General features: G+C 41.2%; 1 protein-coding gene across 2 annotated transcripts in view; it reads right to left on the bottom strand.

Moving 5' to 3' along the window:
- The window catches only part of gpr158a (G protein-coupled receptor 158a), a 109,072-nt gene that overhangs the window by 75,030 nt on the left and 15,991 nt on the right, over positions 1 to 18,051 (bottom strand). For both annotated transcript variants that reach the window (XM_035415434.1, XM_035415433.1), the window contains exon 2: positions 17,596 to 17,701. In XM_035415434.1, coding sequence (XP_035271325.1) covers positions 17,596 to 17,701 — 106 coding nt within the window. The remainder of the gene's footprint in view (positions 1 to 17,595; positions 17,702 to 18,051) is intronic.

Raw genomic sequence — 18,051 nt, 5'->3', positions numbered from 1 at the left:
GTGCCATGCTGTCGTGCATAGATAAGTCCCACGGTCTTGGACTGAATCCAAGTCATGCCAGCTCCAACTGTGGCTGGTAGCTCCATAGGTAGATGTGGAATTGGCAATATTGCCCAGGCTACGGGGGTTCAGTCAGTCAGGGGTCAGTGTTTCTTCACAATCTAACAATCCCTGCTGGTTGATCAGGTGCTCATGGATTGCATGTCAGAGCAGCATACTGAAGGTCTTCCTCCGACTCCACTGTATGCCAGCTTAGATGCGGGCATTGGTATGAAAAGAAGCAGGCTGGTGACACCACTTGATTCGGAGGAGAACTGCGGACGTCTACTCTCTCATGCAGTAAACTGGCTGTAGAGTTTGCAAAGGAATGTGGACATGATCAGCCCCACATTGGGTACCACAATTATTAAAAAATTGTATATGCATATGCATGTACAATGTGGTATACATATACGCTTGAACTGTCCAATATAAAATGAAGGGCAATGCAAACTCCATGCCAGCATTGCTGCAGAGCCAGAAGACCGACTATGTAAACATACAAAGAGCAGATTCTCCAAAAAGCAAAGAGGGTGAGTCACCAACCTCCTGCTTTAGGCTGTAGGACTGTCTCCCTGCAAGGACCTGCTGACTTTTTGGTTTTAGTTGCAGATGTACACTTCACCCATTAGTTTCCACCTAGCTATAGGGGTTGAGTCATAACATTATATGTCTGTGTAAATGCATGCGTGTGTGTGTTTGTGCTTGTGTGTATGTGTGTATGTGCATGTGCGTGCATATGTGTGCATGTGAGCATTTCTCTATGTATAAATGCAGGTTTTTACCATTATTTATAACCATTATTTAACCAGGAAAAGCCCAGGTGAAAGAAGTGTGGTTTATACAAATAGCTCATTCTCTGGATTTTAATAAGCACTAGCATATTCTCCACACACATCCCAGGAGGAAAAACAGAGCCGGGTTCTGGAGTTCATGCCCGTAACAGACTATGGGAGTTTGGCTATGGGCAGATAAACCATTAACTATGGTGAAACAAAAGCAGATTCTCCTGGGTCACCACCAGGGCAGCAGAGAGAGGGCAAAAACAAAGACCACAAGCAGGCATCTTACTGACAAGACCTTAGGAGGGAAGGCTAAAAAACACTCCTGATGTAATGTGGCTAAGCTCTGGCTGGGGGGGGGGGGGGGTCAGGGGTTTCGAACAGGCCTCTTCTGGCCCTACATCTCTTCTCAGTTCAGACACCATTAACAGCTTTTTTTTGTCTGGAGGTAGGGGGTGTCTACATGAGGCAAAGTGAATACAGAGTAATCACAGTATGAACCCCCTACACAACGGTGTTTTGGACATTCTTTAAAGAATAGCCAGGCTTACCAACACGGCTTAACCAGTAAACCCAATCTGAACACTTCTCAGTTATGAACAATGGGATATTCTGGAATGACACCTCAGACAGTTTTCCACTTTGCTGAAGTAACCACAAATTAATTGAGTTTCTTATGGGAGAATGAATCTGTATTCACCCTGCAGAATTCAGTACTCCACTTGACTCTACATCCAAGAGCACATACAGGCAATACTAACCACATATTTTGGTCCAAAGCCCTGCTAAGTGACTTCACACATTTTCTGTTCATGGCTTCATTATCTGCATGCACAGAATATGTCATACAGTGCAGGATCTACACATGGTGTCAGGCTGCTAATTGGCCGTATATGCTCATTGAAGGTGTGTAAAACAGTTACGGTTTCATGTGTCATACATGAACATGAGATGGAATTTCAAAGTTTGCCTCCAAGCACACATAGTACACTGTCCTAAACGTAAAATATAAAATGTATATATATTTGTGTGTGCGTGTGTGTGTGCGCACGCAAGCAGGAGCAGGTGTGTGTGCATTTGTGCGTGCGTGTCTGCATGCATTTACAAAGTCATATATTAGTCCCTCCAGGATTTTGCAGAGTTTTTTGTGATTGTTGCGATCAAAAATTCTTTGTTCGAGAAGTTTTATGTGATTTTTTTTGCGATAAAATTGCGGGAATTGGCAAAAATTGCAAGTTGAGGGGGAAAATTGTGATTTTTTTAAACTACTACCTAATAAAGAAAGAGTCATATGTCATCACTTCCTGTGATAATAAGCATACTGCACATCACAGAAATAGCTGGAAATATTTTAGTTCTCACCTTTTTTATTTTCTGAACATAAAGAACCATGGGCTCAAAGTTACAAAAAAGATTCCTGAGTCATAAAAGTGACGAAGCTTTACAAAACAGTCTGAGACTGCAATATAGAATACATACTGTAGGCTACATCTTCTGTAAAAATAATTGCTTTAAATGCTTTTTAAATAGTATTAATTCAACACATACTGTATGCACAAAAACGAAGTGCAATCTCTTACAACTGTAAGGGTGTATAAAACTCATGTAATTCAACACATACCGTTTGTTTTTGATGATGAGAGGAGAGGTTGAAGAGCCTTGCTAACTGTAAATGAGGAGTTATTTTAATACAAATACGGTCTTTCCCAGCGGAGCAACAAGTAACGTTACACAGGTCGAGCTAGGCTGTGCTTGCTAATTATGCTAGATAGCAGTGTTGATAACAGAGATTGTCCGAAGGAGCCGTCTGCCAACAAAAATATTTTTTCATCAGAGAACAAATTTATTCACAAAATGGATCACCAGTCAACGTTATTGAAGACTCTGGTGATAGATAAGTACCTATGATTACTTTCCCTAACTATTTTGTCATGCATTTCTTTATGACCGCAGCCCCTACAGACGCATTTTGCTACATATTTTTTTAATATGCATTAACGCATATATACGGCTCTTTATACAGCTCTGGATTTGGACATTTAATGTGGAAAAAAATGCAGGAATTTTGCAAAATTGCAAGCCCACACAAATATTGCGGAGTTTGGTTGAATTTGCATTAATTATTGCGATCGCAAGATTTCCTGGAGGGGCTAATATATTACAGACACAAATAATAAAGCTCTAAACCGAAGAAATAAAGCCATACGCCGATTAAAAGACATATCAGCAGTTTGTGTATGTATAAATCTGACTTAATTATGCAATAGAAATACTCAAACCACTTTACCCCATCCTTCTATGATATAAGTCTTGCATAGGTCACTCTCCCAAGATCCCCAGGGTTTAACATGGAATGGACATGAATCTATCTGGAAATCTGAGCATCTACTGAATATTTCAATGACAACTCAAATCACAAAGCAGTGGTTCTGAAAAAAAATGAAAGGCCATGTGACCCAGCCATTGAAATCAGCCAATAGCCAACGAATTACTGGGTGGAACTATGTAGTAGGCAGGAGGGTATTGACTGTTTTTATATTTTCAATTGGTTAGCCAGAATTGTAAAGCAATGGTCTCAAACTACCAGAATTACAAATGCACTGAAAATGTAAGCTCTAAGTGAACCTAGCTGTAGGCATTTTCTCATGAGAAAACAGATCTAGTGCAAGTAGTCAGACAAATCAGTGAAATCAATTATTTATGGGTCTTTGTGAAGGCTTCTTCCTAGATCTTTGGACTGGTTTCCCACACATGGATTAAACCCTGTCCTAGACTAAAAAAAATTTCAATGAAGATCTTCATTGACTTGTTTCTTTTAATCTAGGACTAGGAAACCAGCCCCTAGTTTCCGCCCAGTACTATACTGTAAACACTTTCGCTCGGTTTAATTTTATTTTTAAACATGTTCCACTTTAAGGTTAATTGTTAAGTGGCACCATCACTAATCTTTAAGCAACATACATGCTTGCAGATTCATTGAGAAATATTATTTGAGACACATACACAGAAAAAAGACATTTTTAAGCCAGAGTCTTAGAAAACAAGAATTGATTGATTTGAACCTTTGTCTTAATGATACAGCAAATGAACGGCCTATTCCCTTTTGATACCAATCTCCAGAGTACATTGTGGTCACAACGTAGCCAGGGACAATTACACTTGACGAGCAATGTCTGAAGGTCATAAAGGTGCAAAACCTTGCCCCTAGTTCTCTGTACTTTTTCTTGTATATTTCAAGGGGGAAAAACTACATGTGATTTGTTGTAAGTGCCTAACCAAATGCTTGGCTTTTGCCTTTGTGCCCTTGGGTTATTAAGCTGTAATCAGCTGTGAAGAGGAAACGAAAAACAGAATGGAAAGATGCACTCTGCTGATGTCAAGCCCTCGGTGATGTAATACCACATGGGAGTCCAACCAAGGATGATGTGATGTTTGTAACACTGGGTAACTCCTCTGGGCATCAAGAAACCTGCCTACATTTACAGCTTGGCCTGGAATATCGCTGGGACATTGCCACGATTAATGAGGTTCTGGCTGAAAACCAGAGATAATGAAATGCCCACGGTTCTAGATTTAGGAGGTGGGTCTGGTGGGGAGTATTTGCCTTTAGCAAAATAATAGGAAAAGAATGATCAAATGTTACTACTTCCTCTCACATTGTTAATATAAAAAATAGCAAAAACCTACATTTCTTTTTTAAGTGATCTACAGAAAACATCTCAATGTGCCAAAGAAAAAAATAGATCAGCACCAAAAAATGATAGAAAAGCTTTGCGGTTCTATTGAGTTATCAATAGGAAACATCATATAATGACAGCCCCAACTCACTATGTGAAAATATGACTTCACCATTGGAGATACTTAGAAAGTTCAGCTGTAACAGACACATGCTGTTGAACAGAAGACCAAACGGTTAATAAAAATGGACAAATAAACTGTCTGAAAAGCCTTTAAAAATAATGCTGGTTTCTAACCAATGGTCTCCTGCCTCATATTAGAATAATCCAAGCAGGCACCTTGTTTCTTTGGTGGCTGGCGCCAATGGCATTTCATTTGCTCTCCATCTGTTTTCTGTTAAATCTAACTGATATTTCCAGTTTTCCCATTTTCTGTGGCTGCATAACTTTAGGCAGCAAAGCAGAGTAGTGGCCTGAAAGCAGGATCTGTAAAGCAGAGGTTGCAGCTTTAAATCCTCTGCTATTCAGCTGAGCTACTGTTGTACCTACCCACCTGCATTAGTGCACATTACACTAGCTGTGGCATTACCTTCACCCCCTTAACACCATAAGTGATGAAGGTGAAATATGTCAGACCCTAAACTCATTGCCATTAGGAATATAGGAATGTTATAGGATAGCTCCAAGGAGCGCTGGAGTGGGGCATAGTGAATGTGGAAAATGTATTCCAGAAAAACCTATCAAGTCAGCCTACAAAATTTTTCACAGGCCTGCCCAAAAAAAATTTTCTGCCTACACCATTTATAGTACTGATTGGGCAGATAATAACCTGAGGTATTAAACTAGCTGGCAAAATAGACAAAAAAAGAAATGTGTATTAATATGGAATTCAGTAGTAATGCTTCACATTTATAAGTACAACAGAGAGCCTCTCACTGCCTCGCCATTTTAAAAGAAAAATTCCTTTCAGTGTCCAGGATAAACATGCCCTGCTCTGGGGTTTAACATCCTACTTTGCCTCTTCTTCTGACTTGTTAATTAAAATGACAGAGCTGTAGGAAAAGGAGAGGAGTTACACGTGTTTAGTCAGGGCTGGGTTGCTTCATACAGATTTCTTGTTTGCCAGAGGCAGGATGGAGTACAGGGGGGGTTAGCATGTCTTATGCTGACAGCTACATCCTCTTCAGTTCCTAGCTTCAAAGCTTCTTCTAGGGTGGCCACTCAAAGGGATGAAATCACATTTAACTGGCATTAGCCAATTAGATTGTGTTATGTTGACACCCTTTTTAATATCATTGGCGCCAGCTGCTGCACAGAAACACTAAATTAACTGGCTTGGATTTCCATGAAGATGAATGATCCCTTTGGCCATGACGATGGTAATGCAGAGCACCACGTGTATCAATGATTACTGTACTCTGAAATAGCAGAGGGAGAGGTACCCACCCCCATTCCCATATCCCGTCCCCCACCCGCCCTAAAGGAGATGACTGGAATCTGCCACAAATCGCTAGCCTGGGGGTGCCTGGGCATCTGTCAGTGGCCTGCTGCGCAAGGCATTACACCACTTCAAGCAAATATCCACACCAAGCAAGCTATTTTTATCAGCCCACAGAAGAATGAGCATGGAGAGGCCAGCTCTTTCAGAACTCTAATTACCTCAATAATTTAGCATCACGAGGAGGACATGAACACCAGGGAGGCCAGCACAGTGTGATACTGGATGTGCTGCTGGGATCCCATATCCACGTGAAATTACCCTGGTCTTTACCTCAGGCTCCTCATTTTATAATTCCAAACAACGGCAGCAACAACAATAGCAAAAGGGGCCCTTTGGTAAATGGAAGAGACTGCTGGTGGTTGGCTAATACTTTGACAAGCCTTGCTGTTAAATAGTTGTTTTTACCCACTTAAGGCACAAAGGTCCCTGCTGAATTCTGTTCGCCAGTGAAGCTGACCAGCAAGGTATCTCAAAGCTGATTGCATCCCACAGTATAAGGAAGGCTAGTCTTTTGTCAAGCCTGTGAGAGACAGAGGGGTATACTATGAAGGAAGCTGAATATACCCAGAGTTTCTTTGCCTTGACAAAACATAAAAATCGCAATTGGGCTAAACCGGAATCACAACGTTGGTTATCAACTTGCTAAGTGAACGCAGGCTTTGTTAAACAAGCTCTGTGTATGTTCCCAAAAAAAGCTATGTACACATTCCCAAAAAAGCTCCCAGTACATGTAAGTGTTCCCAGTGTCTGCAACAATAAGCCTATAGTGGTACAATGTAAAGCAGTAGAGCGACCACAATGAGAGAGGAAGCAGATAGTTTCAAAAAAATTAAATAGGCCTATACCTAAGACTTTCATTCACTTACTTTCTCATAATTTCTCCACACTGAAAAATTATGAAAATATATTGCGGCCGTCTGGGTAGTGTAGAGGTATAAGCACTCGCCTACCACCGCAGGGACCTGGGTCCCGGGCAGCGGTACTTCTGGCTTGGTCAGACATTCCTACAAACACAATTGGCAGTGTTTGCGGGTGGGAAGCATTAGCGACTGGTTGGCCTGTCCAGCGGGGTGGGGATCCGGGGGAGATAGCGTGAACGCTCTCCCGGTGAAACTCCTCGTAGTCAGGTGAAAAGAAGCGGCTGGCGACTCCACATGTATCGGAGGAGGCATGTGGCAGTCCACACCTCCCCAGACTGACAGAGGATAGCGCATCGACCAGGACAGTGGCTAGTCCACACAGGGAATTGGTATAATGCAGGACGGAGTGTGGCACAGTGGGTTAGGAACTGGGCTTGTAACCGAAAGGTCGCAGGTTCGATTCCCGGGTAAGGACACTGCCGTTGTACCCTTGAGCAAGGTACTTAACCTGCATTGCTTCAGTATATATCCAGCTGTATAAATGGATACAATGTAAAGTGCTATGTAAAAAGTTGTGTAAGTCGCTCTGGATAAGAGCGTCTGCTAAATGCCTGTAATGTAATGTAATGTAATAAAAATGACTAAATTGGGGAGAAAATGGGAAAAAATGGCAATATATATATATATATATTGCAAACATAGCCTCTTGACTAAAATTCTACATTTCAAAGGTAATTTTAGGTAATGTACAGGTGAGTAGCTAACCTCACAGGACATTTTGAATCGCTATGAAAACATTTACTTAATAGGGATTATGTATGCATTATCATTGTGAAACCCTCAAGCAAATGATATTACCTGCATAGAAACCTTCCTTAATAGTGTTCACCCTTGCATGGCCAGGAAATTAATACACTGATATGCCTTTTGAATGTTAGATACACTTTTCTGATTGCTCGGTACCCTATACTGTGGCTTTTCTAACATTTTGATTTCTCTGACTTTGATTTTTTTTTGCCTTGTTTTAATTTACTAATTTTACTACTGTATATTTATTGTGTAGGTAATCTTGTATCCTGTTTGTTTGCATTGCATTTTGTTTGTTTGTGTTGCATTTTATTTATGAAACTAATGAATAAATATATTTTATTATTATATCTTTAGCTTCACCAACAGCATATAAAATGTACCGTTGCGAGGAAGTGGAGCTCAATACAGTGTCTTGCTTCTCTCCGAGTTGGCAATGTGCACCACTATTAATTGCTGGAGGTAAATAATTCCCTCACTAGTCACTAACGCTCATAAAGATAATCGTGCAAGGGCCTAAAAGGATCTGGTCTTTAAAAACACGTTCCCTTCAAAATGCTCTTCTTACAGTATTCTTGATGGCTCGTTCATCAACAAGAAGCTTGCATACATTTCTGCTGTTGGCATGTGTGTGATTTCACCATGTGGCTTATAGACTGTGTTATCCACCTAACTTAAGCATAGACCTACGGTTTCACAGGTCTGGGCTTAAGACTCTGTTGCCCCAGTAACAAGTCTGGCTAAAATGCGAGCTTGCTTTGTGAAACCGAAAATCCTGAGTTTACCACAAAAGGGCAACAGACTAATTGAATTGAATTAGCCACACACATGAAGCAAGGCCCAGGTTTGATGTGCAGCATAAGTTACCATAGCAATATACCCTGATTAAAAGTGAGTTAATCCTTAAATTAGCATGCACACAAGCATGACATAGACATGTCACAGGTCTGACTGCAATTGAAAGCCCTGTCTTCGGGCTGCTTCCAGTGGATTTTTCCATGATGCACCGCGTGCCTTCCAGTGGACTAAATCCAGTCAGATGATTTATGACTCATGTTTTTATCTGGAGACTGCCTTCATGATTCTGCCCGACATCACTGTGATTATGAAAGAAGGATGCCCCCAGCCTTCAAGGTCTGAATGAAATAACATTTCATCAATGTTTGCACCAGTGAACAGTGGAAAATTCGAAAGGTGTGGGTCACCGTCCCTCCTCATCAATATGCAAGATCGATCTGTCTTTACATTGCAGAGGGCCTGCACAACCTTACAAATGTGACTTGAACACTCAAAATTGAACCCAATGGCAATAGAAAACAGATGCCAAAACACATTTACAGCTCAGATGCAGAACCTCAAGCTGACAGTAGTAATGATGATAAGAGGGGGCACATGACGCCATGAAGAAAAAACCTTAAGACTAATAAATCACCAATGGGGACCCCTTATCTTTAACCTAAACAAGACCAGGTTAAAACCTAGTATATGGCTGGACCTAACACACGTGATCCAGCCGACCAATGGTGTAACTTCATAACTTGGTTGACCAATGGTGTAACTTCATCACTCAGTCAGTCAGTCATTCACAGACTTTTGCGTTTGTAGGACTGGCCCTGCTGTTGCGGTCCAGGCAAAAAAAACATTCCAGCCAGTGTAACAAGTCCGGGCAAGCACAAGGATCATTCCTAAAATAATATCCCAAAACTACAGGAACCTGCTCAAAGAGACAACAGAAGGTCCTCAGTTCAGTTTATGAGGGTAATGCAACGCGACATACAGTGTGTTTGCGTTCTCAAGGAAGAATCATAATTTTTATCACAGGATAATTGCAGCACTATCAGTAGGTGATAAAGAGTTCCAGCAATGATGGATTTGGTTGTATAGTTTCATCAGGTGCACTGGTGATTAAATAAGCTTTCCTGAGTCTACGCAGCTATACTTTTTTTTTTTTAATTCTGATTCAAATTGAGAAATGCTAAAAATAATTGATCATACTTGCATCTGACACACACATGTTGTTGTGTAAAATTTCTTAAGAGTTTATCACATTGGGATACTATTTCCATATACATTGTTTTTCTTAAAATAAAGAGCAGTCAGGTCTACTGTGCGCATGATCATTTTAAATGACATCCTATTTAAATACTTGCACTGGTTCAAGTTAACCTGTTCTCTATTGATTTAATATGAAATATTCCTTTGAAAGGAAATGACTCTTTTTGTACAATAAACAGCAAATGTTTAGGGGATTTGAAAATACTTAAAATACTTCTCCTTTACATGAACCCAATGACTGGCAAACATATATAGGAAAATATGAGTCACACTTCTTAAAGTGCAGTTCCCCAAAAATGTATGTGGCATTAGCGGTGGTTATATATGACAGCAATTTCCCAAGTAGCCTCCATTAAAAAGAAAAACAACGCTTCAGTTATGAAAAGGGCTTTGTTGGCAGGTGTCCAAAAAGCTGCAATGGAATTTTGTCCTATTTTGTGCTTGACTGCAAACCATTAGCATAAAAGAATCTGGTGCCTGGACTATTGCTTCAACCTCATGGACTATCAAACTATTGCTTCAACCTCATGAACTTTTAGCAACCTGGCTAATGTGTTGGGACTGTAAACTCTGCTTTTTCCTTTCCTTTTCTGCTCCACTTGTCGTGCAAAACTGTCACCAGACCACAACATTAGCTAGATAGCTAGCTGACTGCATACAGTGACTGTAACCATAGGCGATTTTAGACAAATCAGTCAGGGGTGGCCAAGTCTGAAGTCAGATCACCACGACAAAAATATCAGCATAACAGCGCAGTAAGGGGTCGGAGGCTGTACTGTAGGAGCCTCCATACAACATTGTAAATCACATCTTGACAGCCCCATGTCAGCCAAACAGTATAGTATGACAATATGAAAACGGCATAGTTAAGAATGTACTTTAATAATCAGGATGAACACACTGGCATAGCGTCGAGTCGTCACCCATGACAATGCACCCACAACGTCACTGTAGACCGCACAATAACAGGATTATCACAGGCACCAGTGCATGTCACTGTCAGCGTAGCTACTATGTCAACCATGTACAATATTATCGCAGGTCTAAAATATGACTAAATAGAAACAACTCAAAGCCAAGGAATAACAAAACATCCAAGCAAGCAAAATAATAAATCAACCTTAGCCCTACCTTTAGATGGTAAACTGGAGCACCCTTCTTGGTTGCTGCATACTTTTGAATTACTTTTGATGTTGATCGTATATGGGCCTTCAATCTGAAGGATTGCCAGGTTTGAGACGCGTGTCTGTCATTGTAGTCTGCAAAATCATTGCAGCTAACATTGGCTGTGCTGCTATCCTCTGTGCTTGAATTAGCATCGATGATGGCGTTGTATTGTTGCTAATTCTTAGGACCAAAGTAGATGTAATGTTACTCATAACAGCTGCTACTGCATCACCGGCAGGAGTTCCCGGTTTCACCTTTTTGTTTTGTTTTTTATAAATAAATGTTCAGTGGATTTTGTGCATTTTGCCATCATGTATAAGAGTAACTAACATTAGCTAAACTGCATGCGTAGCACCCATGGATGTATTATTGAAGGTAATTAATTCATGGATGAATTACAGAAGCTTAGCACAGGTCCACTGTAACAGCAGCAAGCTTGCGCAAGTTTTTTGCAAGAGTTCCTTCACCGTGATGCTAGCCATAGCCAATGACCGGAAACAGTCACACTCGTCGCTCGCGATAATAATAATTTTTTTTAAAAAGATTTGTCAGTTGTACAGTTTAAAATAAATATATTTATTTCTCTTAAATATGCAATGTGTTTTTTTACTCCCACAGCCCACCCTTGGCCGGGGGGTGGGGGGGGGATGCTGAACCTGGGGGCGGGGGTGCTGGAGCGCCCTCAGCACTCCTACTTCCCGCGACTATGTTTGCCATACTCATCAGTTCACACCTGTACATTATGTCATGGGCACACTGATCAGGCCAGCTATGTCCGGTACATTATATGAAAATGATGACAATGATCGTATACGTAGAAATCTGAAGGTTTTAGAGAATCTAATACATAGCAGCTAGTCTGTCTGAAGACTGGGTTGGTGTTACAATCTCCTTTGTGAAGTTTGTTCTTAACCTTCCTCCTTGTGCTTCTACTGATTTTGCAAAATGCTGTTTATATTGAGGTTGTGTTCTTTCATAGCTTTCCTATCTGGATATGTTTCCAATTCAGCAGCCCAGTGACTGAGACCATTCCTATGAATCCATAAAAGAAGCTAATTAGAAGCACACTCCTGGGACTATCCTTGGAAGGAGAACTGTGATTGACACTTGAACTGGCAGGGCACATTGCAAGATGACTGAATTTATTTGGGCAACTACACAGAAATTAAACAAAGACTCAATTCAAGTATGTGCGTTTTAACAGTCTTCACTGTCATGTCCCCTGCCTTGTCTCCAGTGCTTGCCCTTGTGTTTCTAGTGTTTTCCTGTTTGCCTTCTGTTTCTTGTTTTTGCATACGATCTTTGTTCCCCTGCAGTGTAGGCGTGGTCTCCTCGGAGCTGATTCTCTCCACCTGTTTTCCTCACATTCTCATGCTTTCCTGATTACTAGTCATAGTATAAATTCCTGGTTCACCAGTTACTCGCTGCCAGTTCGTTGCCCAGTCTGCCAGTTTGTTGACCAGTCTGTCAGTTCGTTACCAGTCTGTTAGATGCGTAATCTCGGCTCTGTTTGCTATCGCTGCCAAGTTGCTAGCTTGCCTTTGTCTGTCCGTCCCGTAACCACAGTTCGGTTACGTGCTATCCTAACTTGCTAACTAACCTGCCTACCTGTGCCCCGATCCTTCCTGTTCGTCCAGTCTGGGTTTGTGTTCCCTAGTCTTGTCTATTGTCTGTCTGTCTGCCTGTCGTGCCCCTGTCTCGCTCTTCCCCGTTCAGCCTGCCAGCTTCCCAGCTCTTCCAACCTGCCCAGTCTGCCTGCGACTGTTCTGCCTGCCCAAAGTTCAGTAACCTGTCCAGTCTGTTGAAACCTGTTCCTGTCTGTCTGAAGTTATATGACCTGTCCAGTCTGTCTGAGCCTGTTCCTGTTTGCCTGAAGTTCACTAACCTGTCCAGTCTGTCTGAAGCCTGTCCAGTCTATCTGAGCCCAGCTCCGTCCAGCCTGTCCCTGTTCCGTCCAGTCTGCCTGAATCCAGTCCTGTCCTGCCTGAGTCCTCTCCACTCCTGTCTGCCTGAATCCAGTTCTGTCCTGTCAGAGTCCTCTCCACTCCTGTCTGCCTGAATCCAGTTCTGTCATGTTTGCCTCATTTTTGTAACAAATAACTCTCCTTGAGTTGAACCGTACCTGTCTGTCTGAGTCTGCCTTTGAGTCCTACCAACCCACCACGTCACATTCACAATACAGCACTTCATCACTTATACCAACACTCCACTCTCTGGGAAGCCATCTTGAAGAAGTTACAAGGAGATCTTCACCATCTCGCAATCTCATGAAAAAGGATGTGAGGTAATCAGGGGCAGTGCTGTCACTGGGCCAGAAAGCACCAGAAGTGAATTTGATGAGGGAACGCAGGAAGTTGGATAATGATTATAGACAGACCAAAGCAACTATGCTGTTCAAGCGGCTCATCTGTCTTTACAGATGGATGTCTGTGATGGATCACTGATAAACACATGGGTTGCTCAAGTAAAAGATCAGTGTGCCTGAAAGTCTAGTCTTCTGAGTCCAAATATGACGCTTGTTTGTGTGCAACCATTATTTTCACTGAGAAATAGCTATGGTATGCATAAACATTTGGAAATCTAAATGTGAACATACCTACATTTTCAGTATAAAAATTAAACATAAACTGACCTTGCATTTTTTAATTCTTAAAATCAAGATACATTATCAGTATAGCCTGGACCACCCTTGATAAATGGATTGCCCCAGTGAATTCTGCCCACTAACACCACTGACCATTGGTTACACTTTCAACAATGTCAAACCCAGATACTTATAAATATGCCGAACATCAACTTTGGGTGGTAACACAGAACTTTTGTCACGGCAGGTCCACAAGTTGCAAAAAAAAACTTACTACACGCAGCATTTACATTTGAAGGGTGGCTGAGCGATAACATTAGTCGAAGATTTGGTGAGTCAATGAGCGCCGTGTTGCTAATGTAGATAAGTGTGGGGCTGATGAGAGAGGTGTATGAATATATACACTCGATCTCTCCACACAGCTGTGTAGGCAGAGAGCTTCTAATTTTTCAGGGGTGTGTGATGTGTTTTTAAAATCTCATGCAGAGGATTTTCTCCCCAGCTGACTCTTACTGCTATAAAAGCCCTTTGAAGAAATGTATCTCCATGATGACACTTCTAAAGACCAAAAAAAAGGTTCTAAAAATATGTAGCCCACCCCAAACTTTGTTCACACAACACACTTCTCAAATCCTGAAATTACATAAACTGCAAGAAAAGTCTCTGGCACTTCTATAGCATTCTTCCTTCCTGGCGGAACGCTCAGGAATATACAGCTGCAGTGGAGTGGCAACATCCAATTGCTGTTAGTGCTGATGACTGCCTGTCAATTAAGCTGCAAACACTGCAAGGGCAAAAGGGAAAAAATAGCGGCAGAAATAGAGTGAAAATAGCAAAAGTTATAAATGAAGCCAGGAAGCGCAGCAGATGAGTCGACAGGAAAGAATCAATTCAGACACGGTTTGGATGGAGGGTTTGAAAATAACACACATTAGGGGGAAATAAATGCACTTTTTGTGGCAGACTGGGCTTCCCTTCATGATGTTTATATTTGGTTTTGGTGCAGTGAGCAGGGACCTCCTTTGGGCCGACAATTCTTCATTTTGAGGTTCTCAGAATGACTGGCTCTGCTGGTGGAGGTGGTGTGTGGGGGTAGTCACATTTCAGCTGCACACACTATAAGCTATGAACCAAAAGCTTCTCTTAATTGTACACCTACACACGAGGTGTTGTTTTCCAGTTGTACAAGTTTGCATTTATCTCCAGAAGATTATCCCAGCACACAGCTTGTCTGAGCACTCAACATCTTCAAGTGGGAGTGAGTTAACAGTTCTCATTTCCACATTTCAATCACCCTACAGTCACTTTTTATTTCAAGTTTTTCAAATGATCACTGAATAACATTCACCCACTGTAGCACACAGTAAAGAATAACAGAGGGCCTTTGAAGTGATTTGAACTCTTCCAGAGGTCTGCAATTTGACCAAAGGCAAAACAGCATCCCCCAATTCTTCCCTTCATTTTAAAGGACATGGTCTTAAGCGCGGCAGCATCGTGCTTCACAAGGTACATGGAAACATGCAGGGAGGCCTGACACCAGTGGTATTTAGCAAGCACTGTAAAGAACAAGAACGAAGAAAGCTTCAGGAATGCTGAAACGCAGTTGTGCTTGGCCTGGTTCAACCCTACAAGATTATCTGCCATTTCATGCCACTTTCTCTCTCTTTTGTCTTCATGCAAGGGGTCAGTCTTTCTCAAGCCCAAGGAGTCCATTATTCAGGGGAGGGGTATGTTAGCTTCTTATATGCAGATGGGGGAATAATAATGGCTCTAGTGTGTTTACCTTGTTTGCATCCTTCTCTCGGGTGGAGATTATTTTCTTTTGTTTTATTGCTGAAAACCCCACAGCAGAATATTTTGGTTTATGTTGAGCACTCTTCCATATAAAAAGAGGGATCAATTCTATGAACAGGATAGGAAGAATTGCCCATAGACCGCATCGAAGGGCCTTAATCCCCCCCATAGTTTGTCTGACTAATGAAACAAAAATGTACCCCTGTTTGCACTGAAAGGGTACTAGACACAACAATGTTTCTAGATGTAACAAAGCCACGATACAACCCGGTTATCGTGCATTGTTCTAAACTCTCACCCACCAAATGCCAAGCCCTCACAATAGGCAACATCAAAAAATCACAAACAGAAAGTATTATCACAGTGATACTGCGTCACTGACTGTATTTCAACCATAATGTTCCTCCAGAAACAGGCCAACCGCTGTCAGATTTCTGCCCTGCCACAAGATCATCTTTTGCCCTAATTGCACGTGTCTTCTTATGCAACATATCCCATTTCTTGACAAAATCTAAACGCAAGAAATCTGGTCAGATGAAACAGTGAGCACAACTGCCAAAAACATGCAAACTAGTTAGGCAACATATTAAAAATCAAGTGTAAACAGACAACCACACAGAGAAGTCCAATTTGTCAACAGCATCAGACATGAGGGTAAACAATATCTTACATGGTAAAGAAGATCTAATGATCCACAACCAGGCAGGCCCATGTGCCCACGCACTATAACAATTCCTAATGAAGAATGATTGACTAATAACACATGGTTATGAGGAGCAGGCTGTCCTCGCTCCCGCAGTCGTCTGGGGTGAAGGAATCACACAAAGAGTCCAGTTAATTATTCAGTGTGGCTGCTGCAATCCATTACACAGCATGTATAATAGAGGAGCCAGTTCCACATTAGTTTTAAAATCTATCGCTCTTAATAATCCAAAGAGATTACATTAAGATCATTGAAATGCATGGTAAAGTGACTGATCGGCAATGCTGAAGGTACAGTGTGCATGTGGCAAAACAACATCTCCTTTTTTGTCTTCACAACAGTTCCCACCTAGCACATAGCATAACGCCACTTCACTTGCATGTCTGTGCTTCAGACAAACAGCATTTCATTAATTGATTAAATTAACAGAAACACACCTGAACCACTTCACACAGTGGAAATTCGAACCACACTGACCACACTGACTCCACGGCATTATGATTATTGACTTGGTTTTTTTTTTTTTTTTTGCACCGACAAGGATGTGGATGAGCTTAATACACCAGTGCAATTAATGAAACCCAGGCCCAAGAGGATGCAATTAAGATCCTGTTGAGTTGTTGTTTGCTCATGGCTAAGTTGCGCAACCTGTGGTCTGTAACTGCCCCTGTTGTGTTACCAGCTGAGGGAGGGGTTTTGCAATATGACCAGTTTCACATAAATATCTCTATCTCTATGTGTGTATGCTTGTCCCTGCACGTGCATAGTCCTCCGTATTTTAATGCTACTGATGAGAGTTAACTGCACCAGTAACAGAACAAAATATATATTAGCAAAATGTTGCTTTGTTTTTTTTTTATTCTTGTTCATTTAGCCCTTTTTCTCTCTGGTACTATCCATTTTTTGCTTCATGAACCACAAGACAGGTGGAGTTACCAAGTACAATCTATGTACTGTTGTATGCTGCACTGCATTCACCGTATAAATGAATGACTGTCCATGGTCAATCTAATAATTATGGTAAACTTCTTTAAATGGAAAAAAATGTCATTTCAATTAACAAAACATTAAGCAGTGACTTTCCAAATCAAAGTTTGCCCCAAATAAAGGTATTAATGTAAATCACCGTGTCAAGAGAAATACAGAACTCAACAAAAGGAAGTGCATTAGAGAACACAGGTGAATATAACAAACTGCAATTGTATTATTTTTAGAAGGCTTAAACCACCAGCAAAATGTATTCAAAGGCATGCAGAAAGATGGGGACAACGGCTCACAGTTGTCGTCACAGATTGTATATGCCCATGAAATGCACAGCTCCATATTCTTGACACTTCCCTAATATTGAAGCCAAAACCAACTTTATGGATCATATCAATGTTCATGAATAAGCATGCGTAAAGACAATACTGTGACAAGAAATGTTCTGGCATATCTTTTCCTGAATAGCCATAAACTGTAAGGAAACATCAGAAACCTCACCAAGCGCATCCTCCCAGGTATGCAACACTGAAAGTGGAAGGAACCCATGAACTGGCCAGCTGACCATCTGGTCAGTATAAAGAATCTGTGGCATCATGACATCTATTACAATAAACAGCTATTTTTGACGGAGGGCAGGCTAACCTCCATACTGGTTAAGTTGCATCTGTGGGTCCCAGCAAACCATCCATCATTGGAGCACTGGTCAATGTCCACATCCTGCAGACTGACGTCCACCCGGACCACACCTCTGAAAAGAAAAGAAAGAGCAATACTTTTCACCTGCTGTACAATAGGAAATATAAATACAGAGAACTCTTAATTATAATATACTGACAGTAATATCAGTGAACCAAAACACAATAGTCAGTGTATTCAGAGGTAAATAATCTAAATCATACATTTCTTCATACATACATTCATAACTACAGGCTAAGGGAAGAATTAAATTACATCTGCAATGAGGAAGAAATGTAGCATCATTTCATGTACTATTACACATAAAATGTCTGGTGTATGTGTTGCGCTACAATACACAAAATGCCTCTCAGACACGCAATGTATCTTACCACAACCTTTTTATTAAGATGTGAAAATATG

Source organism: Anguilla anguilla, chromosome 4 (assembly GCF_013347855.1).
Source record: "Anguilla anguilla isolate fAngAng1 chromosome 4, fAngAng1.pri, whole genome shotgun sequence".
Lineage (NCBI taxonomy): Eukaryota > Metazoa > Chordata > Actinopteri > Anguilliformes > Anguillidae > Anguilla > Anguilla anguilla.
Note: the sequence above shows the minus strand (reverse complement) of the source record. Positions and strands in the feature narration are given on the sequence as shown.